This window comes from Echiichthys vipera (genome assembly GCF_963691815.1).
Source record: "Echiichthys vipera genome assembly, chromosome: 21".
NCBI classification, from domain to species: Eukaryota; Metazoa; Chordata; class Actinopteri; order Perciformes; family Trachinidae; genus Echiichthys; species Echiichthys vipera.
Genome location: NC_139846.1, coordinates 21,563,245 through 21,588,625, shown reverse-complemented (window position 1 = coordinate 21,588,625; position 25,381 = coordinate 21,563,245). Strand labels below are relative to the sequence as shown.

The 25,381-nt window shown below is 44.4% G+C and overlaps 1 protein-coding gene across 2 annotated transcripts in view; it reads left to right on the top strand.

Moving 5' to 3' along the window:
- Window positions 1–25,381, top strand: part of mpp7a (MAGUK p55 scaffold protein 7a) — a 140,581-nt gene that overhangs the window by 68,118 nt on the left and 47,082 nt on the right. For both annotated transcript variants that reach the window (XM_083935789.1, XM_083935790.1), the window contains exons 6-9: window positions 4,199–4,330; window positions 22,486–22,567; window positions 23,122–23,207; window positions 24,079–24,153. In XM_083935789.1, the coding sequence (XP_083791915.1) occupies window positions 4,199–4,330; window positions 22,486–22,567; window positions 23,122–23,207; window positions 24,079–24,153 (375 nt within the window). The remainder of the gene's footprint in view (window positions 1–4,198; window positions 4,331–22,485; window positions 22,568–23,121; window positions 23,208–24,078; window positions 24,154–25,381) is intronic.

Genomic DNA, 25,381 nt, shown 5'->3' with positions numbered 1-25,381 from the left:
TCAGCTGCAGGGCCTGTGTAAGGATATAAGTCTAGATTTGATTAGGATGCTGATCTACTGACACTGAGGCATAACAAGACCCACTGACTCGTATCAACCCAGGAAGAAAGCTTCTATACAGAGACCTCTGTGTGTAAAACATTTGTACCTGTGTAGTTCAACGGTCACCAGCCAGGGCATGTACCATGTGCTATCTATTAGCATGCAGCTGTTATTGCTACTTCCTAGAGAGTTTTTACAAGGAATTAGCTGTGGCTCTGTTACGGGTTGTTAGGCACGGCCATGGGGGAGAATGTGGCGGAGGGGAGCAATGCCAGATTTAAGGAAGTGCCATCGATGAGAGGACACTCACAGGTCAGGATATTAGGACTGATGGATAGGAAACAGCAACCGGCAGGTTAGTGGAGGAAAGGTTGGGGGTAGCATGAGGAAGAGTGTAGGGTTCTCTCGACTGTATCGCTTTTACTCTGTTCTACTGTTTTGTACTATTTATTCAGTAATGATGCAACCAAGTTTCCCAACCTATAGTTTGTTTGCTGTGGTCCAAACAGTTGATGAATTTGTAAACTTGGAGCGTTTTGAACTTGGTTTTGGTTTCTTTTCACACCAATACAAATCTAAGTGAGCCAAAATGCATCATTGCATAACACGCAAGAACGTTCTCTCCGCTTACTGGTCAGATGTGTCTCGGGCAGTAAGAACAGGAATCGGGTCCTGCGCTCTGGACTAGTGCATATTTCTGACTCAAGCGAGCCATGTCTCATAGCTCCATGGTTCATTTCATTTAAATCATTTTCCAGACATTGCTTCGTTACTACAGGCGCTGTGCAACGGTGGCTGGTTTGACAGTATAGATACAAGTGATAGCTAGCTTGACCGCAGTGTATTTCTGTTAGAGAAATCTGCTAAAGTCTGCATGTTCTGCCCGTGGATGTACTGGTTATTTTATAAAGATATCTGCAGCATCCCAGATTGCAAAGCAGACCTGACTACAGGAGCCGTTTAGTTCAAACTTGATGAGTTAACCTGGTAGTTGGGTTGGTTCACCACAAAAGAAGCAAAGTTCAATTGTAACCAGTCTGGTTGTTTTGATGTGCACCTGAATGAGATTGCTGTGTTCACACCAAAAAAACTGAACCAGGGGGTGAACAATCAAGGGTTGGATTGAAAAGAACTAAACAAGGTAGATGCAAAGACGCCCTCAAATTAATTAATTATGTCAAAACAAATAAATAATAAAGATTGAGTCTATTAAATGTCAAAACATAGTGAAAGACATTTCAATTTCCCAAAGCCCAAGTGGACATATCCACACTTCTCATTTGTTTAACCATATATAAATAAAACAGAGAAAAGCAGATAATTGTTTGACAAGGGTCAATTGTGACTTGAACATTTGATTTTAAAATCTATTTTTATTTTAATGCACGGGTTAAAATCAGACAATATGTGTCAAGAGACATTTTATTGTGTCCATGGATTGATTGAGGGAACTCATTCCCGGGACTAATGCTGCACAGCATCAGCAAAACACTGTAGTTCTGCTCCTGGGGCTCCAGGCCCTCATGGATGTCCCACCCTGCTGCGATGCTGATGGATGCCTGGCTGACCCACATGTTGTCGCGACCCGGATCAGGTGCTGTGACTGACAGTCCAAAACCATAAAGAGAGCCACAACACCACATGTATCTAACCTCAACCCTCAAAAAATATTTTTTACGGGTTTGCTGTCACGGCACGGACTGGCTTTCACCAAGGGATGTTTTTGGAAAAACGCGATCCGTCGGCAAATTAAAGTTGTATTTTGCATACCTCCTGCGGAAGAGAAAACAGCGAAATACAAGGTAAAGAAAACAGAAAGAGAGGTAGTGGCCACAAAGTCAGAAGCTTTCTTCTTTAAATATTTGCCATGTGATATTTTATCCAGCTCTGTATGGAATGCTACTTTCATTCACTGGCCAGAGCTCTGTTATAAAATCACGTAACTTCACATGTGGTGCTGAACCTCAGGATGCAACATTAATGGTCTCATCACTACATTGGGGAAACTGCAACTGCAAACTCTCCATCCATATCTTGACAAAGTGCTACAAACACAATATACAGTGTATGTATATTATATTATATCGACCACATGTTTGGGATCCCATTCAGTTTGCTTTTATTGTCCTCATCTGCAAACAGTTTTGGTTTCCTGCGTTCCAAGAGAATATTTCAATTCTATAATGACAGCATCCCCAGACATACAATCCAACACAAAGCACGTGTTTATGTACGGTGCAGATGAAAGCCAGGGCCGCATTGTTCGGTCTTTCTGGGAAAAACGAACAAACTAATGTCGGGAACATTTTGGGGAAAAAATACATGAGATATAAAACTGCAGAAGAGCAAACAAGAGGAACAGAAAGGATTTATGGCATTTGAGAGAAGTTTGGACGGGAGGACCGACGAAAGAGAAATTCAGGGAGGAAGATGTGACCGAGAGAAAAATATGGAATTAAATGTGTGTCCTGCTGGGAGTTTGAGAACATTTCTTTGTCATTTTGTTTCATCTGTTTGTTAGTTTTTTTGTTGGAATCTTATGTGGGGTAAAAGTTGAAAAGAGGCGTTAGGTCAGGTAAGTAAAGGTAAAACTCCAGTTTATCACATGTCAGATGTCTAATAGGATAGAAATGATAAAGTGATGGCATTTTATATCCAAAAGGTCAAAGGGTCAACTTCACTGTGACATCATAATGTTTCCGTCCATTATTCAACACCATAACCCAACATAATAGAAGAAGAGACATTTGAGCAGATACTGAATGGTGACACTAATCTTGTGCTGAATGGAGAGATCTGAAAATGTGTGTGAGGCATCCGTGCTTCTCCAAAATATGCACTTAATACATTTTATTGAAGTCCTTCAAAGCCTTCACAACGTCGAATATAGAGTAAACCTTCGTAAGTTTGGACAGACATGGATGCAACTTTGCAGGTTGGCGGGGGGGTAGTGCAACTACAAGGCGATGATTCTAGTTTTAATTTATGTCTTTATTTCAGTAGAGCGATTTGAAGAGAGAGAGAGAGAGAAGAAATAACATGCAACAAAGGTCCACGGTCAGTTAGCATCCTGAACCCCTTGGCCCATTAGTACATTGTTATTAATGCAGATAGGAATAATTACTTAAACTACAATAGAAAGACCCCTGTAGTGAATGAGAATCATCCTTTAAGGTTAGGACTAAGGGAATAAATAGACACAAGTCCTCACAAGTGTACAAGATCAATTCTGTGTGCATTTGTATGTGTGTTGGTCAGCTTGTCTCTCAGTGGATCCTGGACACAGAGCTCCAGCAGTGCCTCCTCCTCTCATCTGCTCCCAGTTAGCAACATCTTGAACGCTGTACTGCAGCATGCTCCCATGTCATAAAACATACTGCTCCTCTTCTCACCATATCCTTCTCTCCGTTTCTCTCTTTCTCTTTCTCTCTCTCTCTCTCTCTATTTCCCTCTCTCTCCCTCTGTACTTTTGTCTGGCACACAGGGTGGAAGATGTTTTTCTCACTTCTCTCTCCCCGCTCCTACCACGGAAAAAGCAGCACGCGTCCAGCTGCATCTTGGTCCGGACATGGAGTCGTTAAATAGTTTGAAAAATGAACCTTTCAATGGCATCATTCTTGTCTGCGTCCCGTCTCTCTCTTTTTTTTTTCTGTCTGCTCGTGAACGTGTGAAATATCTGAGGCCACTGAGAACTTCATTACTTTGAGCCTGCCGCCGAACAGTGCAGAACATCGCTTCTCCGAGTGTTCGCCACCTTTCCCTGGAAAGCACTGGTACTGAAAACGGTAGCAAAAGTTGCACCCTTTCACTCGCGGACCCCAGTAACCATAGTCAAGGGGGGTTGCCTTTAATCACAGATGTATGAAGGGAGAGCTTGGACCTAATGACAATTAACATGTACCTGTATATCTACAAGTTCTGGCTCTGAATGCGTTCAAATCTATCACCCAGCTCTTGAGAGAGACACCCCAATTCGTAACCAACCCCCCTGCACGCTCTGCATTTCACCTGTGCTCAAAGAAAAATAGCATGTATTGCTGAACTTTATTTGGCTAATTAGACTGAGGTAAAGCTAAGGCCTCTGTGGTTTGATTGCTAACCCTTCTCTTTTGTTCCTCTCCTCCCATCCATCCCTCTATCCCTCTCCTGCCTCTAGAGCCTCCTGTCGGTCCACGACACTATCGCCCAGAAGAGTTATGACCCTGAACTACCTCCGCTGCCTGAAGACATTGACGACGATGAGGATTCTGTGAAAATCATAAGTCTGGTCAAAAACAAGGAGCCTCTGGTAAGTAACTGTCCATCATCTTTAGAAACGATGTGTTGGATTTGTACAGAGTGGTTTTCAGCAGCTCGAGAATTTCAAAAGTTGTTTTTTGGAAGTTAACATTGTTAAAAAATGATGTCTTTCGGGCGTGACATCCCCAGATTGAGCCAGGGGGCCTTATGTTGCATGTGTTCCTTCAATGAAGGTATAAAAAGGGAGCTGTTGTGTCATGTGAACTCCAGACAATTGCAGACAAATCAGGTAAGGACAGTGTCTGAAGTTGCCCTTTCACACAGGAGGCTGGTGCAGGAGGCAGGGCATGATGCAGATTACACTGCGATCAAGTCGCTGCTTTTATAATTTTGTCATAAACAACCAAGTCTCTTGCCTTCATTGAATCTTTCTGATGATTTCTGCGGCGGCACTTAGCGACAAAAGTTCCCAAGTGTCGTTGTCTCTCCAGTTAGACATTTTCATTGGCCTCTTCTCGTAAATCACCCTTCTTCTTCACCCTCGGATGTTTGTTTTCTTCTGGTTTCACTTCACTTCTTCAGGTTTGCAGCGTATGTGTGGAAGGGTCTCGACATAAATGTAACATCGGGTTCTTCATTAATTTCATCTTTTATCATGAAAATCCAGTTATTAAGGCTCTGTTGCTAGTTTCTGAATGCCTCTTGCACCAAAGCAGCATCCGCACCACAAGTCAGGCCAATACCATACATGCTTTTGAGGTACTTGCCTGTGGGAATCCAACCCACAACCTTGAAGTTGTAAGCACACCAAAACCGACCACAATTACCCTGCTCTCGACCATGAGTATTTTCAGCCAGTCTAGGCTCCGTGTCTGCGAACGGCTTCCTTTTCTATCCTGGTCAGTGTTGCTCTCTCATTGTAACATGCTTTTCATGTCCGTGCTCTTTAGACATCGACAGCCACCCACCTGTCTCGACCTGTGTCGTCTGATGGCTGCCATTCCATGCATTCCCCTGCCCTCGTCAGCTAGTGTGGCACATTTGGGAATGGGCTTGTGTGACCCCACCAAACCTAAATGCTGGTTTTGGTTGCTTAACTTTTTTTTTTTTTGCTTTGCTTTGCTGTGCGATTATTTTTGTTTTGCCAGTGTTGTGATTGTCTCGACTGACCTCAGTGTCCTGTGACACATACTCCACTGCTTTAGTCCTGGACAGCCCGTCAAAAGACCTCCATCTGTCATCGTAGCACTTTGTTGTGTGCTGAGGCCCCGCCCAGCTTTGATCTGTTGCCGGACGTGTCCTGGCCCCGACTGCCTCTATTTTCATTTTGTGGTTTTTGCCCTGACCACCCTCTTGGCTCCAGGCCGGCGCACTCCTCTCACCACACCTCGGGGCAAGGAGAACACACCTAAGCCATTTTTGGGTCCCTGCCTGTTACATGTTCTGTGGCGCTGCTAAACGTAATAATGTGGCTTGTAGGAATTCTCGCTCTGCCTCTCGACACACATTGTCGCGGGCGCTTCCTGCTCCGGCCTCTCCCGAGTCTGATGTTGGATCACATTCCCTGAAACCATAATTTGATTTACACCAGCCCCGGTCAGCTTAATCATCTAGTTGGTGTTATTCCATTACACAATTTTATTCTTTTTTTGTCTCAGTGATTTGGCTGTGAACATCTGAAACACACATTTACAATGTGTGATATTGTGTGTTATTTTACAATATTGAAGGTGTTAATTATGTAGAACATATTTTCGTAGTAATATAGTTGCTTACTTTATAGGTTAAGGGCGCATACGGTTCGTTCAGGGGTCAACACTAGGTCAGTTTTATAAATACTTCTCCAATTTAAAAGAGGTTTTATTTAATGTGGCTCTTAAAATGCAATATATCATCAGTATCACCACAACATTGTTGCAATGGCAGCTTAGTTTTATACCAGTATATTTAACTTTGTTCACTCCCTACAGGCTTTGATGCACAACAGGCTACAAAATTAGATTTATAGCAGGAAATTAAGTCATGATAACTCCCAACCTGCACAAGACAACACGCACTCCTTATTCATGAATTGAACGGCTGGTCAACAGTCACTAAAGTTGCCATTGAAAAAAGCCACATCCAACAATACAATGACATCTTCCATGTTAGAGTAATGGCAAACAAGTTCCCCCCCACTGCTGTGGAGCTGATTCATCCTTGTAAGTCTTTGCTGCTCACTGCCCATAGGACCCACAGGGCAAAACTGCTGCCCATAATCTCCCGTGGCTGTAATTGAGGCTTGACTGTGGTGTGGACAACAGTAAGATTTTTTCCGCAGGGCATAGTTTTTCTATGTGTGCATGAAAGAAAACAATGAACACTAAAAGGCGACTATTGTGGCAGTAAGCAATCTCAGAAATGTCACGTGTGATGGTTTTGTTTTTGTACTGGGGCACCAGAAGAGGGCAACTTGGAGAACCCAAGGGAGACTCTGTTCTGGCCTCTTTTTGGGCAAGTGAAAGAGAAAGACTTCCATCAGCCTATTTGCCTCCATGCACCTTTGGTCAGAACCTATAACTCTTCTCTGTCTTTGAGAAAGAATGTGTCCAAGGAGAGAGTAAACCTTGCATTCATCAAATAGTTCCTTGGGAGTGCTGTAGGAATATAAACTTGCAGGAGAAAAGTGGGACTTGTACAGCTCCTGTTATATATTACTGTGTAGCTTAAGGCCTTTTCACACCAAATTTATGCTGCGTAATTTGTCTTTTGCACATTAACCTTTCCGACATCGACTGCAAATATTTTTAAATAAGATTTGCAGGGCAGAGAAGGGGAGTCTGTGAACATACGTTACTCTTTTAACTCCACAGCCTTCATGTATCTGTTCGTTTTTTGGTGTTGCTGCCATTTAGAGTCATGTAGTTTGTTAGTTTTTTGTCCTGATGTGCAAATCAAAGTGGTTTCTACACAATCCTTTATCTCCTCCACTGGAAAAGAAAAGACGTTAAGGTTAGAACTCATGAAAGAAGCATGTGCACAAGCACAACCTCCTCATCATACAACTTTTAGACAAAATAGTTATTGTTTGTTGTGGACGTATCACCCAAATTGTTGCTTTGTAAAGTAATACTTTTATTATTATTATTATTATTATTAAGGGTTTTAACACAAGAAAAAAACATACAAATTGAGCTCTGAATAAAATTGAATTCATTCCTCCTTCAGTATCGCTTCTTACTCTGTGACACCACACACACACACATAAATGTGCTGACATGGCATTGGCACATGTCAAAATTGCGCACTTAGAGTGAGACGGCCATAATAGTCCTCATGTTACTTTGTTCATTTGTGGAAGTGAAGTTACTCCATTTTACGACCCTCTAATTTCACTGTAAATTTGAAGGTTCTGCATCTACCTCTGGCCCCTTAACAATTGTCATCCTGTACATCTTTAAAGGGAAACTGACCCTAATGAACAGTTACATCGTACATTAAGGAAGCAGCCAGCGGGTCAGGTGCCTCACGGTGAAGTCACAGCCATTCCACTAACCAATAAAAACCCTCTAATTGCGCAGGATCGTCATTCACTGCCGCACCAAATTGATTTGGATGTGCCCTTTAACTCGCAATTTCATATAATCAGCCTGAAATTCTCAAACTTGACATCATAACAACGCGGCTGCACAATATCTAATTTCCTTTCTGTCTCTCCTTACTTTGCACTCTTTTATTTTCTCCTTCACTTCTTTGCTGTCGGCCTCATGTCTCATTCTAAAGCTCTGGTTATTGTGGGGACCGGGCTGTAGTTAGCACGCAGGACCCTTTTCCTTGTGACTCATCCATTAAGTTAATTGTGATTAGTTGAGTGGATTGTATTCAGTAGCTCTGATTAATTGCTATCATTTCTCAGAGCGTGACTTCATGCCACATTTCAGTGAAACTGTAAAAACTCCCTCTTCTTCTTCTTCTTCTTCCCCCTTTTTCTCTGTTGCGCTCCCTGCTCTCCCCAAACCAGTGGATTTATTAGCTCAAGTGCTGGGACAATGATATAATTGAGTTTGGAGAGCAGCATAAACATGTGCGCGCATACAGAAACATCAGCTCAGTCATGTCTTTTTATTGAAAGAATGTGTTATTTTGGATAAGGTTTCAGAACCGTTTTGGTGCGGGGGCTAAATTTGAGCGTTAAGGGGGTTGCGTCAGTGCTGAGAACGTGGCGGTATAGCTGATATACTGGGGATGTTTGCCTCCGGTGATAAAGGGCTTGAGTGCAGACTAACTAAAAGGAGAACCTCGGACAAAAAGTCGGAGGAAGTTAGAATGCTCTGGTGTTACTCAACTCATGCCGCCGCAGCCAAAACAAAGTTCCAGGAGCTTGGAAGATTGAGAGAGGCCTAAAACATGAGCTACAAAAATGTCCACCTTAAAAAGTTATATAGTGTTACAGCTTTTATTGTTGTTAATGAAACCTTAAATCAACCATTTCTCTAGACGTAAGTGTAATTTTCTTGGCACCGGTGTAGTAATATGCCATATTTGGACTATTTGTAATCATCGTTGTATGAATTACTGGCTGAAGAACTTGTTAATTGACATTTTCAATGGAGGAGCTGCAGCGTCACCCGAAGCATTCTGGGAAATCCCAATCCTCACACACAAAATGCATTAAGTAGCAAAAAGACGACTTTGAACGGCCACAGAAGGGTACACCACAGCTGCTCGGGGTGACCATCGGTATGATGTGAGAACATTAGAGGCTGACATGCCTGCTGTGGCCGGCTCTGTTCCCCTCATTTGGATGTTGTGGAAGTCCAGTGACGCAGATGTAAATAGCAGACTTGGAGATGCTCGCCGCACATGCCCCACTGTTTTGCTGTTCATTTTGTACATCACTTGACGGCTCGCTCAGTGTCAAGAGTACCGTTCGCTCACGTCTCCCACTCGGTTCATCTTTAGTTGTCCTCCTACTTGCAAGCCATCTTTCTCTTTCTCCAAGTCTATCTTGCTTCCACTCTCCAGTAATTTCAATCATCTGGTTTCTCTATCAGACCCATTTCTCCTGTCATTCAAGTGCATTTTTTAACACTTTATTTGAGGTGATGTAAAGACATTAGTGTTTTTAATAAGCCTACAGCTTAATTATAATGCATTTCACTCTCCTTAAAGAAAAGAGGTACCCCTTCTTCCTTCTCTGCAGTGTCTATATGTACACCTGTTAGAAGTGTACTTGTAGATCGGTATCTACACATTCCTGTTCTGAAATTTTTTTCATTACCGGTGCAAAAATTGACACTCTATCCATCTCTTTCTCACTCACTTCTTCCATCCCAGGTTGTTAGGCATCATTAGCAGCCATAAAACCTCTGCTGCCAGGAATGTGACAGGATCAATGTCAGGCTCTGTCACTCTCCTTCCTCCTCTCTTCCCCGTTTCTCCTTGCTCCGTCTTGTTGCACACACAGGTTTGCTTTTCCGATCATAACTTGGTGTCATTGGGTACAACTGAATGGAAAGTGTAGACTACAGCGTCTGTGCCATCCAGTTGGTAATGCCAAACTACATAGCGTCCTGCCTGGCACCAATCAATACAGCTATACCACTACTGGGCCCGGCCACCCATCCATCCCAGCCACTGGATACCAGCGGATCGGCTGGACTTCTCATTATGCACCCACAACGAGCAGCAGTACAACTTCAGAGCTACGGTAGTTTCTGCATTTACAAATGTAGATGACATGTCCAGCATTATTGTTGTAAAAGCTCCAACTGTGTGATTGATGTCGGCGGATTTTCTTTACTCAATAATTGAGTTGATAATTGCGACGAGACAGGAAAGTCTTGCGATCGATTTGGTTTGTGACGACAACGTTTTCCATGAATGGCAGGCGCAGGAATGAGCTGTTGGCAATTTGTCATGCCATGCTTTTCTCATCTGCAGCAGGCGGGGCTCCTCTGACACAATTGGGACGGTCAGATCGTGGCTGCTTCGATTCCATTTGTCTGGAAACCTTCACAAACTCATTCATTCAGACAGCCTTAATACCATCTACGTAATGACGTATTTACACTTTTCTGGTGTGAATGTATACAAACGCAGGTTTACATGATGAATAAAGTTTGAGTGTCGCTGAAAACCCTGGAAGGACGTTCTTGATTGAGACAGTTATCAAAGAGAGAGACCAGACAGATGTGTTTTTTTAAAAAGTGACTTTTCTATTGTCTGTTTACGTCAGAATGTGGAACACAAGGGGAAAGTAATGACACTGGTTTGGAATTAATGGAGCAGCTAATGAGATTAGAGCAGACAGCACACATGTTAGTGTTTTACAAATAGACACATGTGCTTTAAAAGCAATACATCTTTCACTTGATGGATTAGGCCGCGGTGTCTTGGGAGCTTTGCAAAAGAAGATGGAGCACCATGCTCTCAAACAGGACAAGTGGTGTGTGTGTGTGTGTGTGTGTGTGTGTGTGTGTGTGTGTGTGTGTGTGTGTGTGTGTGTGTGTGTGTGTGTGTGTGTGTGTGTGTGTGTGTGTGTGTGTGTGTGTGTGTGTGTGTGTGTGTGTGTGTGTGTGTGTGTGTGTGTGTGTGTGTGTGTGTGTGTGTGTGTGTGTGTGTGTGTGTGTGTGTGTGTGTGTGTGTGTGTGTGTGTGTGTGTGTGTGTGTGTGTGTGTGTGTGTGTGTGTGTGTGTGTGTTCGGACGCTGTGTAAAATAAACATAAACACAGAATGCAATAATTTGCAAATCATTAAAACTACATATGTAATTGAAAATGGCACAAAACAACATTTTTAAAGGTTGAAACAGAATTATTTTTTTTTAAACAGTTGGGACAGGGTCATGTTTACCACTCTGCTCAATAGTTCAGGATCTCCTTTGCCTTATCGTATGTTTCTTAATGCACCAAAGATATTCAATGGATGACACTCTGTCTGAACTGCAGCCAGGCCAGTTTAGCACCTGGGTTCTTTTACTATAGAGCCATGCTGTTGGAATACGTGCAGAATGTGGTTTGGCTTTGTCTTGCTTAAATCAGCAAGGCCTATGTTGCTCAGAAACCTGTATATATGGTTCAGCATTAATGGTGCCTTCACAAATGTGCAGGTGACCCATGTCGTGTACACTGATGCACCACAATACCATCACAGTTGCTGGCTTTTGAACTGTGTGCTGATAACAAGCCAGATTGTCCCTCTCCTCTTTAGCCCAGAGGAGGTGGTGTCCATCTCATCTCATCTCATCTTCAGCCTCTTATCTGGGGTTGGGTTGTGGGGGCAGCAGCTTTAGCAGGGGACCCCAAACTTCCCTTTCCTGGGCCACATTAACCAGCTCTAACTGGGGGATCCTGAGGCGTTCCCAGGCCAGTGTGGAGATCTAATCTCTCCACCTGGTCCTGGGTCTTCTCCGAGGCCTCCTCCCAGCTGGACGTGCCTGGAACACCTCCCTAGGGAGGCGCCCAGGGTTCATCCTTACTAGATGATCCTGAACCACCTCAACTGGCTCCTTTCAACGCAAAGGAGCAGCGGCTATACTCCGAGTTCCTCACGGATGCTGAACTTCTCACCCTCTCTCTAAGGGAGACTCCAGCCCCCCTCCTGAGAAAACCCATTTCGGCGGCTTGTACCCGCGACCTGGTTCTTTATCCAAACAGAATTTGAAATTTTGACTGGTCAGACCACAGGACAGCTTTCCACTGGGCCTCAGTACATCTTAAATGAGCTTGAGCCCAGAGAAGGCGGTGGTGTTTCTGCATCTGGTTTATATACAGTTTCCTCTTTGCATGGTAGATTTTCAACCGTCATTTGTAGATGCAGCGACAAACTGACAATGACAGACAATGGTTTTTGAGCCCGTGCAGTGATGTCCACCACAGAATCGTGTCTGTTTCTAATGTAGTGCCCTCTGAGGGCCTGACGATCACCACCATCCAATATTGGCTTTCAGCCATGTCCCTTGGTTACAGAGATTGCTTCAGATTCTCTGAATCTTTTAATATTGTGTACTGTAGATGATGAAATCACCAAATTCTTTGCAATTTAATGTTGTGAAACATTATTCGTAAGTCGTGGCACTATTTGCCAGCGCAGTCTTTCACAGAGTGGTGAACCCCTCCCCATCTTTACCTCAGAAACACTCAGCCTTTCTGCTCTTGATGCTCTTTTCAGACCCAATCATCTTACTGGCCTGTTGCAAGAATCATGGCATGTCATGTTAAGCACACTTGCAGTATATATTTGCGTATGTGTGCCCATTTAAGTAACAGTAATTCCATGTTGCATTGTTTTGTAGTGTATAAAATACAAAATGAATAAAGCCACCCAGCTCCCGAAATGTATTTTATATCTTACCATTAAAAATAACTTTACTCAGTTTATCCCATGATTACAGAAAATCATTTCTTGAATCACTTATTACAAAGTAGCTTGAACAGATACTCCGTCCTGTAAGTTTTTATTCTATAAAGCACACGTAAAAACAACCGTAGTTGACCAAAATACTGTAAAACAAAGAATACAAAATAACATAACATGATGACACCAGAAAAGCTGTAGACATAACGTAACAATACTGTTCCATGCACAAATAAATAAGTAAAGGAACAGATGGAAAATATAAAACTCAGAAGAGTAAAAAGTGAGACACAAAACCTTAAGGACACTCAAATGCCTGAGAAAACCTGTGGGTCTTAAGTTTGGCCTTGTGTCTACATAGTGGGAAGACTTAATTGAAAATGGTGAGGTGTTCCAAAGCGTCAACGAATACGCAATCACCCTCACCCCTAAGCTTCGATCGAGGCACCACCAGGAGCAGCTCGTCTGAGGCTCTGAGAGATCTGGGGTTGGAAAGGGGGCAGAGGAGCTCAGTGAGGTACTGCAGCTCCAGGCAGAGTTAAGCTTTAAAAACAATAATAGAGCCTTAAACTCAGTCCTATACTTGACCAACACAAGACAACCAGCACAGTTGTGATGCTGCTATCGTCCTGCTACTAGTTACTAGTCTATCAACAGCATTCTGCACCAGCTGCAACTGAGACTAGGATGACTGGCTACTTCCTAAATTAAGAGCATTTCAGTAATCCAGCTAAAAGGTAATGAAAGCATTTATAACAATCTTCAGGTAACTTTATGAGAGGAACAGTTTGAGTTTGGAGATATATTATTATAAGGAGAATATGAAAATCATATAAAAGATATGCAGGTTAATTAACTTTTTATTTTTTTTACACAAGTGACACACCTTCACAAGTGTAAGTAATATAAATCCTAGGCTGGACACTTCACAATACAACACATCCATTAAAACTATACCGACCTGCACATTTGTAAATGCCAAAGTGACACACTTAGAAATATTCATATTATCTCTTAAACTCAGTGGAGAGCCGTGCTGTCTTTTCACACCGTTCCACCTTTCGCCCACCGACACGCCTCTTAAAACTACAGATCATCTGCCAGCTGTAGAGCCAGAGCCAGAGTTGTGTCTCAACGTCAAGCAGGGAGTAGAGAGACGATTTGGGCTGCACTTCTGAAAGCCAAGAGATACTCGCTGAAAGGATGATGTCATTTATAAGTCCTTTTATTAGGTTTCAGAGTCCCAGTGAACACCAGTCAAATGCCTTTATATAAAAAATAAAAAAGAGACACATTTTAACGGGGGCCTGTTGACCTAATCGTAAAGACACACACTGTAAACTTCTTTCTGGGGACCCTGTTGCACCTTGTTGACCCAATAAAGGCAAACTGTCAAAAACTCTTTAAAAAACATGACTGAGCATTGAGTTTTATTTTTATCTACCATTTGTATCGTTAGCTCGTCTAAAACAGGTGCATCCTGGGGCACTGGTGAGTTGTCATTAGAGTGGGTTATACTGAACTCTCCATATCAGTATATGCAATTGTTTCAGATGTATGTTTCTGTGAATATAATATCACATCTAAGAAAATGAGTCCTTACCCCGAGTGAAGGAGTCCTTAGCCCAAGTGAAGGAGTTCAAGTACCTCGGGATCATGTTCACAAGTGAGGGGACGATGGAGCGTGAGTTTGGCCGGAGAATCGGAGCAGCGGGGGCGGTGTTGCAGTCGCTCTACCGCACCGTTGTGACGAAAAGAGAGCAGAGCCGGAAGGCAAAGCTCTCGATCTACCGGTCAATCTTCGTTCCTACCCTCACCTGTGGTCATGAAAGCTGGGTCATGACCGAAAGAACCAGGTCGTGGGTACAAGCGGCCGAAATGGGTTTTCTCAGGAGGGTGGCTGGAGTCTCCCTTAGAGAGAGGGGGAGAAGTTCAGCATCCGTGAGGAACTCGAAGTAGAGCCGCTGCTCCTTTGCGTTGAAAGGAGCCACTTGAGGGGGTTCAGGATCATCTAGTAAGGATGCCCCCTGGGCGCCTCCCTAGGGAGGTGTTCCAGGCACGTCCAGCTGGGAGGAGGCCTCGGGGAAGACCCAGGACTAGGTGGAGAGATTATATCTCCACGCTGGCCTGGGAACGCCTCTGGATCCCCCAGTTAGAGCTGATTAATGTGGCCCGGGAAAGGGAAGTTTGGGGTCCCCTGCTAAAGCTGCTGCCCCCGCGACCCGACCCCGGATAAGCGGATATAGATGAGATGATGAGATGAGATGAGATCTAAGAAAATACTTTAGAAAATGACTTGCTTTAATTGATAAGAATGGTGGTTAGGGTTAGTTTGTTGCTAATCTAGAAAATGAAACCTTACTAACTGAAGTACTTCATCACATTAATGCAATAAGCTATAATACTGCACAAAGCAGACATGGAAAAGCTCCTGTGTGTGTTCATATGTGTGTGTGCTTGTACAACACTCAGCCCAGCGGCTGTTACACCACCCTTGCAGCCTGTTGAGTTGTGAATGTGAAAACACGCAGAGCTTCCAAAGCCACATCTGAGGCATTCCCAGATCCTAATCTCACGTCCCTCTTAAATAAAACGTCTTCCTCCCATCATGTGTAATCATAAACGTGGACACACATCCCAGCACTCCTGCTCTTTTCCGCTCGCTGTTCCGAGAGCCAGAGAGCTCGCAGGCTGAATGCGGGCATTGTTGCCCCGTCGGGCCGGGTGCTCCTCAGCGGCCCTGCTTCCAAGCCCACTTTGGAAATGAGAAGTGACATGTGAAAGTGCTGTTTTCTTTAGCCGGGGATAACGACGGGGAAAACACTAAACAATCCCAGAGCAGCGATAGACCTCTGTCTGTGACACAACTGTCTCTTTGTATGCGCTCATACAGCTCATGCAGGGCTCTCAGTCAACACACACATACATACAGTACATAATGACTAAATATCTGGCGCTGTCCAGCTTGTAGCAAAGAGACGGCGATTCCACTCAGTCTACGCGGTGATTCATGCGAACAGTATGGAAAGAAATACACACATTTGGTGAGATAGCCACACAGATTCACACACCCAAATTCACCGGCACCTGTCTGAAGTACTGAGGTGGGCTGCTAAGTGTGTTTTCATAGCAACTGGGTAATGACTTATGCTAACATTAAGGTTTAAAGTGGCAGAGGAGGAAAAGGAAAGAGGGGGTGGAGGAAGACAAATGAAGGTAAGCCGTTCCGTCACAGGGCCCTCTGCATTACATTACCTGGCAGCCTCTCCTGGAATCTCTCCTCCTCACCATAATTATCATAATAATGACCTGCAATTTTCCCTTTTCTCAGTATACTTGTTAATTACGGCGGGTAGGTCAAGACCGGGGTTAAGGAAATAAAAAGGGAAACCAGAGCCCGGTTTAGTGCTAGAGGGAGACTGAAGAGAGGAAAGGTAGGGCGGGGGAGTAGCTTTTATTAGTTGCAATCACAAGTGATTTAATAAAACAGGTGGAAAGGCATGCACCGGGTCACCCAGAGGGGACTGGCCAGCAACGGCAGCTCTGTTGCATCAGCTCGAAAAATCATTTGACTTGAAACCTAGGGTACCTCTCACTGCTCTTTGGCTTCTTTCTTTGCAACAATAATATAGATTTTCATCTTGGCTCCTGCTAATTATTTACAGCGCTGTAATAATCTTTATAGGTGACCGTAAAGCTCAATGAATTTTCTGATAATGACCGAATACACCAATGTTACACGCACACTTTTTACCCCTTCTGCGCGGCACTGTACAGGAAGTATGTAAGAACTCATAAATATGCTGGACCCAGAGTGTGGAACGGTCACATGTGTTACGTGTGGGGGGCTCTGTGCCATCTCAGTGAGGTAAGATGAAATGACACACTCCAACACCAGATATGATTGGAGGTAATTGTATTTTAATGTCCAGGAGGCCCATTCCCACTTTGTATTTGATTTTTTCCATGGTCTACATCTGGTGTGAAGAACGGCAGCATGTGTTTCCACTACACTTGTATTTATACCTCTAAACACAGCAGTCAACACAGCAGTCGGCAGGAGTTTATTGTCGCTGTTACACTTTTGCTGTTAAGTGACATCATGTCAAAACACGTCCGCCTCTCTGCCCGGTCCACTCGCGTTTGTTTTCCCTTGTCGCTCTCAATTTGGAGGGAGAAATAATGTTTGTCAAATGCCACAGTGTTCGGTTCGGTTCACGGGGCGATGTTTTGAGTGGTCGTTACGGGCCGAGGGCCGTGTGTTTGAAATGGAGCACCGTGCTTGTTTTCCCTGGCGGGTTAAGAACTGTGGAGTGGCTTCAGTTGTTGCCACGGCTAAGGTAAAGAAATCCTCGGATCCCTCTTTTCCATTGTGGCACTCACTAGACAGGCCACACATAGCCTGCCTTAGACCCCGAGACGTGTGAAGAGCCAGGCCAAGACAACTAGCCAGCCCTCTCGTCATCCATCCAACCAGAGTACAAGCCAGCCAGCTTCCATCATATCATCCAGCCATCCATCCAGTTCATCAGCCAGAGGGCACTCTAATTGCCCCATAAAGACTTTGCTTGCCAGAAACTCATTGTAGCCAATCCCAGCCAAGCTAACATGATTAGACATCCAACATCCAGCTTGTCTTACCCCTCTTATCTGCTGAAGTTTCATGGCACTACTGTGCGCTGACAGTTCCCTGGACAACCTCGCCTCCATTCCATTCCCTCTAATAAACACACTCTCATACAAGAGGGGATCCAAATATTCAGTCCATATTCTCTTTTTATTTCTGCGCTGTATGAGGTGTGAGCCATTTGTCATCACATACTTAATGTGGCTGCCATGTCAGCATGTGTGCTCCAGTGCGTGCGCAGGGAGGGGTGATGGTTTGATACGGACAAGCGTCGCTCCAGTTCTCCTCATCACACAGAAGGGAGACTAAGCCGTTGCGTTTTGGCCAGCCCAACAATAACAATCAGAGGCATTTATGTGTTAGAAATGGAGGAATAGAGCTGGGAGCAGCGGCTGCATATGGAGCTGATCACGTTAGGAGTGGAGGCTTCGGATCACCTTACTGATGACTAATTGACCACAGCTAGGAGGCCCTCCTCAGTCCATGTTGACCCCCCTCTTGTCTCTATTTTTGACTGTGTTTCTTCTGTGCCTTCTGCCCTTCAACGTTTCATTTTTGGAGAGACTTCCTCTTTTGACTCTGTTTTTATGCTCCTCTAAAGGTACAAACTGCAGCAGTGGTCGACAGCAGGAAGAGAGATTCAGTCCCTAACAACATCACCTTCTTGTCTGCACACCATGCTATCTTTTTTTCCATGCAAAAAGTGCAGTTAGGCCACTTGATGGTTAAGTGGCGCCTTGTCTCTAATTGCTAACATAGCGTAGCCCATTCATCAGGCTTAGTGACTGTCCAGCATCAATCATCCAGCCTTTTGAGGTTTCTCTCGGGCCAGTTTGGCCTGACTTCAGGTAGAAGCTCTCATAGAAACACACACGCAGATACGCTTGCATGCACACAAAAACACACCTACACATGCTGTCACTCATGCGTGTATGTGCTTTGACAGACATAGACATTCCCCCTTCTGACTTCCTGCACTGTTTCCATACGCAAGGAAAAGTCTGAAATGGCTTCCATGTGCCAGTAGGCGTTGACGGCTCGGTGTAAACCTAGCCATCAGGCCGTGCTAATACTTAGCTGTTAGACCAGGAAGGCCATCTTGGTGCCTCGGGGTCTTAACCTACCTTGTTTCTTCCTTATGTGTGCCCCACACACACACATCATGCAGCTTATTTAGGTTCTAGCCTCATTGTTTATGTATTTGTTTAACAGAGCAGGGACTCCTCATTAGTGGCCATGCATGGCTGCTCGCTGATGATAGCACCCATAGGGTATCAAGGGGGAAGGTGATGCTGAGTTCAGGATGTTGGATTCGCCCCCCTCGTTCCAGCTGCCTCTCAGTGCTTCCAAGGCTTTCGTCAGGCCTCCAGGAGAGGCTGATATAACCCTGGAGGATTGGGATAATGAAGTCCGACTGTAGATCGTAATGAGGTGGAGGAAGAAGTGTGGAGCTCTCAAAATAATCAAGGATCGGGGGAAAACGGGGTCCTACAGAACTTGGAAATGGCAAAAGAAAAATGTGAATAGGTGTTGTTGATTGAACCGTCTTGCCATCCTATGCTTACCTGAGGATAATGAGGGTCAGGGTGCCTTCACTGAGGTGGACGTAACTCTGCTTTTTCTCACATCTGCTTGCTTTTATACTGAACATGGACTTCTCGTTCTCCTTCTGCTTCTACTTTTTGTCCTGCTCTGTTGTTGTCCATCTCAATCTGGTGTATTGCCCCTGCAAAGGCAAACCTAACTGCCTGTGTGAACTTAGGCAGCAGAAGTTGTTATAGATAACTGTACGGTCGACAGCAGAGGAGCCGACACGCACATCTCTCAGATCTCAATATGTCACGCACATCAAGCATGCGGTATGGTTGATCCCTTTCCTGTCGGGGAGCATGTTTGAAACAAGAAAAAAACAAACATTATGTAGGTTTTTATAAAAGAAACAGCCACACAAACAACTCCGAACAACTCTCACCTACTGTAGGTTTCAGCCCGTAAGACACCTTCAATAAGCAAAGATGCTGTCTGTGTTAAATTCAAGTATTATAATATTGCAAAAATACTAATCTTTGTGTTGTTACTGGGTCTAAATTATTCTAAGACATGAGTAAAGAACCGTTGAAAATCTCTCACACCATCGTATTCTAATGTTCTCTCTCTCTATCCGTCTTTGTTCATTTCAGACTCTCTTTATTTCCCCCTCTCTATCTTTGTTTTGTCTCATATCCCTTTAACGTATATTTCTTCTTATTCATTCACTAGCTTAGTCTCTCACCCACACACACACACACACACTCTCAACTCCAACCCCCACTTATTTAGTCATCCTCCTTCACTTCCCTCCCAGTCAACTTGTCAATCCTGACTCTCCTCTGTTCTTCCACTTACCCTCCGGCCTGGCTCGCTCGTGTTGCCGCTGAAGCGTTTTGGCCTCTCTTTTAGATTTTCTTATCAGACAGAGCTTGTTTGGCTACCGTACCGGGGTTGAGTTCAGACTGGGGCTGGCCAGATTATGAGGGAGGCGCCCCCTCTCTTCATAAATCCCCTTCTCCCTTGCTGCTGTCTTGGCCTGCCTGTGAAGGCCCATCATGTTGAAGGACAGTGGATCAGACGGGAATAGCGTAGAATAAAGACTTTAAAATAACTGCAGCTTCATATAACTCAGTCAGTGAGGTGTAAAAAATAAAATTTGTCCACTAACACCAGAGTTTGTTTCTCTGCTGGTGTAAAAACACATAAAGCTTGGTGGTTTGAACAGGATTAAAATTGTCTCCTCGCTGCCCAGAGATCTGGGTTCACGACCCCATCCATTTGTGTTTGCATGCTAAATGTGCTGCTCTATAATCACCATTGCCACTTGCAATAAAAGTCGTAAAAGTTGTTTTTCTCAATGGCATCAGGGTTTCAACATGTGATTTAAGCCATATGTGTCAAAACATGATTTATATCTACACACCATATGTGAGCAAATTCCATAGATAGGCACAGGCATGCGGTGTAGAGCACGTCTGTGGACTTTATGCAGACGGCCTATTGTCGTTTCAAACTGTGTGTCCAAGCCTCTCTCTCTGCTGTTTAGTTAGCCTTTAGACTGCCACCGGTCACCAGCCACCCCAAGGGACACAATAAAAACATCCATCATACCCTTGGCCATCAGCCAGCTCCAAAAAGGAGAGTCAGAAAAGAAAAAGCAGAGAGAGAAAGTTAATGACCACATGTTTGAGTACTCCTGCAAGGTTTCCTGCAGACTCCCCGTCTCACCCTGTCACAGTCCGTCTCTTTCCCTGCAGCTCTCTATTCTTTCTGATACACACACACACACACACACACACACACACACACACACTGGGGGTCTGTCTTGGGGTCAATGCATCACAGACAACTGCTTTAAGTCACACTGAGGCGTTATATGTGACCCTGACACCAAGGTCTGACAGTGCCTTCCCCTCTTACTGACTTCTCTCCCGACTGCAACCGCTCGGGTTTCTTTAATAAGCCCCATTATTCTAAGGTTGCCACTCTCTGCAGACCCTACCACTGTCTTATCCCGATGTCCTTCCCCATCTCCACACCCCAAAGGCCTTGAGGAAACCATTATCTAGGAGGAAAACCATTAGGTGTGAATAGGTCGTGAAAACAACCAAGATGACATGCTAATGGCATTGGTGAAGTGGCACAAAGCAAAGGCTCCTTTGGTCTTTGAGGAGCTGTTTTTTGTTTTTTTTAATACCTCCTCCTGTGCTTCCCATCGATGGTAGTAGCCAGGACTACTTTGGACCTGTCGGAGCAAGGCAGACAGGAAAATGACACAAACCTGAGCTTTTGTTGCACTCCAGCGCTCAACCTGGGCGGCAATAGATTGGGACAGCTGAAATAAAGCACGGCTGGTGAGCGGGGTGAGGAAGGCTTCGAGTCTGTTCGTTTTTTTAGCAACAGAAATAAAAACAATCTTCAGTGATGATGGGAATAGCAGCTAAGAAAGAGGGTAAGGATGAGTGCCGCACCCCGACAAACTAATTCATCTGTCTGGTTCAGGTTGTCAGGCCCAGACGAGGATGACGCCACACATTGGTTTGCAGTTTGCGATCCCATTCCATCCTAAATCACATCCAGGCTGGTGCCTAAACAGTGTCTGTGGGAGGGCTGTAACAGGTTGGCACCCATTAAGCCTTTTGTCTTATTGTGAAGGGAAGAGGCTTTTTGGGTTTACTGTTAAATGCATCACCACTGAACGCTTTCATTTCTAATAAGCAAGTTGAAACACTATCCTGTTCTCTAGGTGTCTTTCAGTCTCAGAATAAAAATGGACTTCTGTAAAAGATGCAATTAAGTGGGCTATTGATGTAAACCTTTCAGCTTTTCTCTGCTGTAGTGATATTCCATTGTTTTACACATTAATGTGGTTTCTAACCGTGTGGTGTCTCACCTCGATGATCCATTTCAATAGCATTTATACCACAGCAACAAAAAGGAAGTCCCTTTTTATATTTGAATTGGATCCGGCTGTTTAATACAAGATTATTTGTTCCTTTTTCTTCATATTTCTCAACGGGTGCCAGTTTGCACAGTCCGGATTCGACTTAACAGGTCAGGGATGGCTGCTCAGTGTCGGAGGATCCCCTCATCTTGCTGCATTTCCTCCATGGTGCGTCTTGACTGGCTCTAAGGGTAAAGGCGGCTCAATGCTCTGGCCATTAGCTTTAGAGCACCCCTCGCTTGAACCTCGCCGCTTCCTTTGGTTGTAGACTTGATACACGTTGCGCCTTCTGTCGCTGCGTGCAGGATGGCTGAAAACCAGGTCTGACTGTGCGTCAGGGTTCTGCACAGATGTCGGCAACCTATTCACCCGGTCCTGAAACACGTATCCTGTCTCGTTGACCATTCATTGTGGGTTTGACTTTTTTGCCAAGACATTACCATTTATATCTCATGTAGAGACCACACCTCATCATCTATTCACCATGCTAGTCCTGCAACAATATTACAATATACTGTAATACACACTGACCCCCCAAAAAGCCTAACTTAAAGACTCTGAAGTTAACTGAGTGGTCACCAACTGATTTGACTCATCAACTCTCAGGAGGCAGCCGTGATCTGAACCAGCAACTTTTTAAAGTCATTTTGGGCAATCAACGTTTTGACTTGTGCAAGTCAAAACGTGCAACAGTGCAACTTCAAGAAGAGTGGAAATACAGTGACATTCATTCAGTGTTGCATTATTCTTTATGATTGCTTTGCAGGGAGCAACAATAAGGCGTGATGAGGACACAGGAGCCATCCTGGTGGCCCGGATCATGAGAGGAGGGGCAGCCGACAGAAGCGGTCAGTTTGACTTCTTTTTCACACGTTGGCTTCGACCATGTGTGTATGTTTTTTTGTCTAAACATTTGTATGTGACTCTGCAGTGTGGAAACAAGTGTGAAAGGGATTTTTACTGCTACAGGATTACTTCCAGTGTGCAAGAAAGAAGGGATGTATACAAGAATTATCCTTGCACCTGGATCCACTGGTTCTGTGCCATGTTGTTTTTTTCCACTTTGTAAATATGAAGCTGAATGACAAGCGTACTGAGAAGCGCTGCTTGATCTCCACATGTTTTCTGTTTGATATTGTGTTCATTGTGTCCAGTCTGTTTTTCAGCTCTGCCACAGTGAAGCCAAAGGCAAATTTCCACATGTGCGGACAATAGTGTTTTGATTCTTTTCCAATCTCAAATGCCACCACGACGATAAACACTAATCTGGTGTACTGTACACATCCCCGGGCTTTGTGAGCACTGGAGTTTTACACAGTAGCTCACTTATATTAGGACATTAGAATAATGGAGTATCAGAGTTGTTGTAGATACGTAAACTTTGTGTGTTTGTGTGCGGCAGGGCTGATTCATGTAGGAGATGAACTGAGGGAGGTCAATGGAATCCCTGTGGACGACAGGAAACCAGAGGAAATCATTTGTATTCTGGTAAGCCTCATCTCTGTGTGTGTGTGTGTGTGTGTGTGTGTGTGTGTGTGTGTGTGTGTGTGTGTGTGTGTGTGTGTGTGTGTGTGTGTGTGTGTGTGTGTGTGTGTGTGTGTGTGTGTGTGTGTGTGTGTGTGTGTGTGTGTGTGTGTGTGTGTGTGTGTGTGTGTGTGTGTGTGTGTGTGTGTGTGTGTGTGTGTGTGTGTGTGTGTGTGTGTGTGTGTGTGTGTGTGTGTGCGCGTGTGCGTGTGTGCGTGCGTGCGCATGTGAGCGTGCATGTGTGCAGTCCAAATGTTTCTCCTGTGTTTGAGCTCCACTCCCTTGGCAAAAATAAAGTTCCTTGTTTTTGATGGCAAATAACTCCCTTAACTCGCCCAGGACTACGTGCCTCCCATCGCAGTACTAAAAACCAAACACTGGCCTTTAGACCACATGCATCTGGCCACACAGTCCCCCTGGATGAGAGTAATGCTTAGTAGTTCCTCAAAGCAGGCTCCGCCACAGGCTTCAAATAAGCTCCACCATGGGCCTGAACTCTGCCAGGGGGGACAACTGGAGAGGAAAGAGAGAGTCTCTAAAACTCTGGAGGCTTTCTCAGACACAAAGGCCTCCGGAGCTTGTGATAGTTTTCAACACTCCTCCTTTTACACCCCCCCCCCCACACACACACACACACACACACACACTATCCCTGCCAAGCAGAGTCATCCAATCCTAATAACCCTACTATTGTTGGAAAAAAATGGTGCTTTGCATTATGTGACTTTTATTGGATTAGGTGCATTGTGAAATATTTGCAGGACAGATGTCTGGTGTTTCCACCCCCTCAATTTGTACCTAAACTGGCGTTTCTGTCCTGTTTCCCAATATTTAGGCCCAGTCGCAAGGAGCCATTACCTTTAAAGTTGTCCCCGGCGTCAAGGAGGAGGCGCCAACCAAGGAGCCAAAGGTGGGTCTTGTTCTGGCATTATCATTATGTTGATTGGGTTACACTTAAAAAACAGAGAGAGCCTCTCTGTTCCAGCATGATAACTCTTTTTGGATTCAGAACACTGTTTTTTAGCCTGGTGAGGAAATTATGTTTGAGCAAGGAAGGAGGAGGAGAGCTGTAAGGAGGTAATGTAACTGTAGGTCTAGGGCGAATTATTGAAATGTATCAATACCAGTGGGCAACACGGTGGTGTAGTGGTTAGCCGGGTACTCCGGTTTCCTCCCACAGTCCAAAGACGTGCACGTGCTAGGTTAATTGATGACTCTAAAATTGCCCGTAGGTGTGAATGGTTGTTTGTCTCTGTTCGTCTCTATGTGCCCTGTGATAGACTGGCGTCCTGTCCAGGGTGTACCCCGCCTCACGCTCGATGTCAGCTGGGATCGGCTCCAGCACCCCCGCGACCCCGACCCCGGGATAAGCGGTTGAAGATGAATGAATGAATGAATGATCAATACCAGTATCAATTATCAAAGAGTATCAGTAACACATTTTGGAAACCTTACTTTGAGGAATCTAAACAAAATCTGCAAAATGAGTTAATGCCTAGATAATACATATGTGAGCCATCCAAAAGAACCATAGTATTACCATACTTCCTCTTGTTTTAAACTGAAATAATTCAATAAATTACTTTAATTGCGAAACCAAGAAGGCAGGCTGCCATGCATTGTCTATGGAAAGCTGCAGGAGCCATTTGATTTTGCAGTGAAGTGCCCCAAAACTTAAGTTTGGGATGATTTAACTTTTTTGCTTTAAAGTGCGGCCAACTGAAACCAATCAGTAACAGAGTCCTGTGACTCCTGTGACATGTTGACCTGTGTTACAAAGAATGTCTTCCTGCTTGAAACACATGAAAAAGCCTCCCAGCTGCAGAAGTATGTAATTATTAGCTTTGTGTTTTCAGCGTTTTTTACCGGATGACATAGAAAGCACTGAATTCATAAACAATCATCCCGCCTTCACCGACTGCTCGTGACAGTTGTTCTGAGCCAGACTTGTTTGAACTGCTAGTGAGGCTTCAGCAGATGTAGCAGAGTCAATAGAAAGTGTGAGGGATTAAAAATTGCCTCAAAAACTGATGAACACAACAGCCTATAGGATTAGTAGATTGCGTTGACATTGCCAGAAAGTGCAACCTTCAGAAAGTGAGCGGTTGCTGTCGCAGTGTAAATGTTGTTGTTTTTTC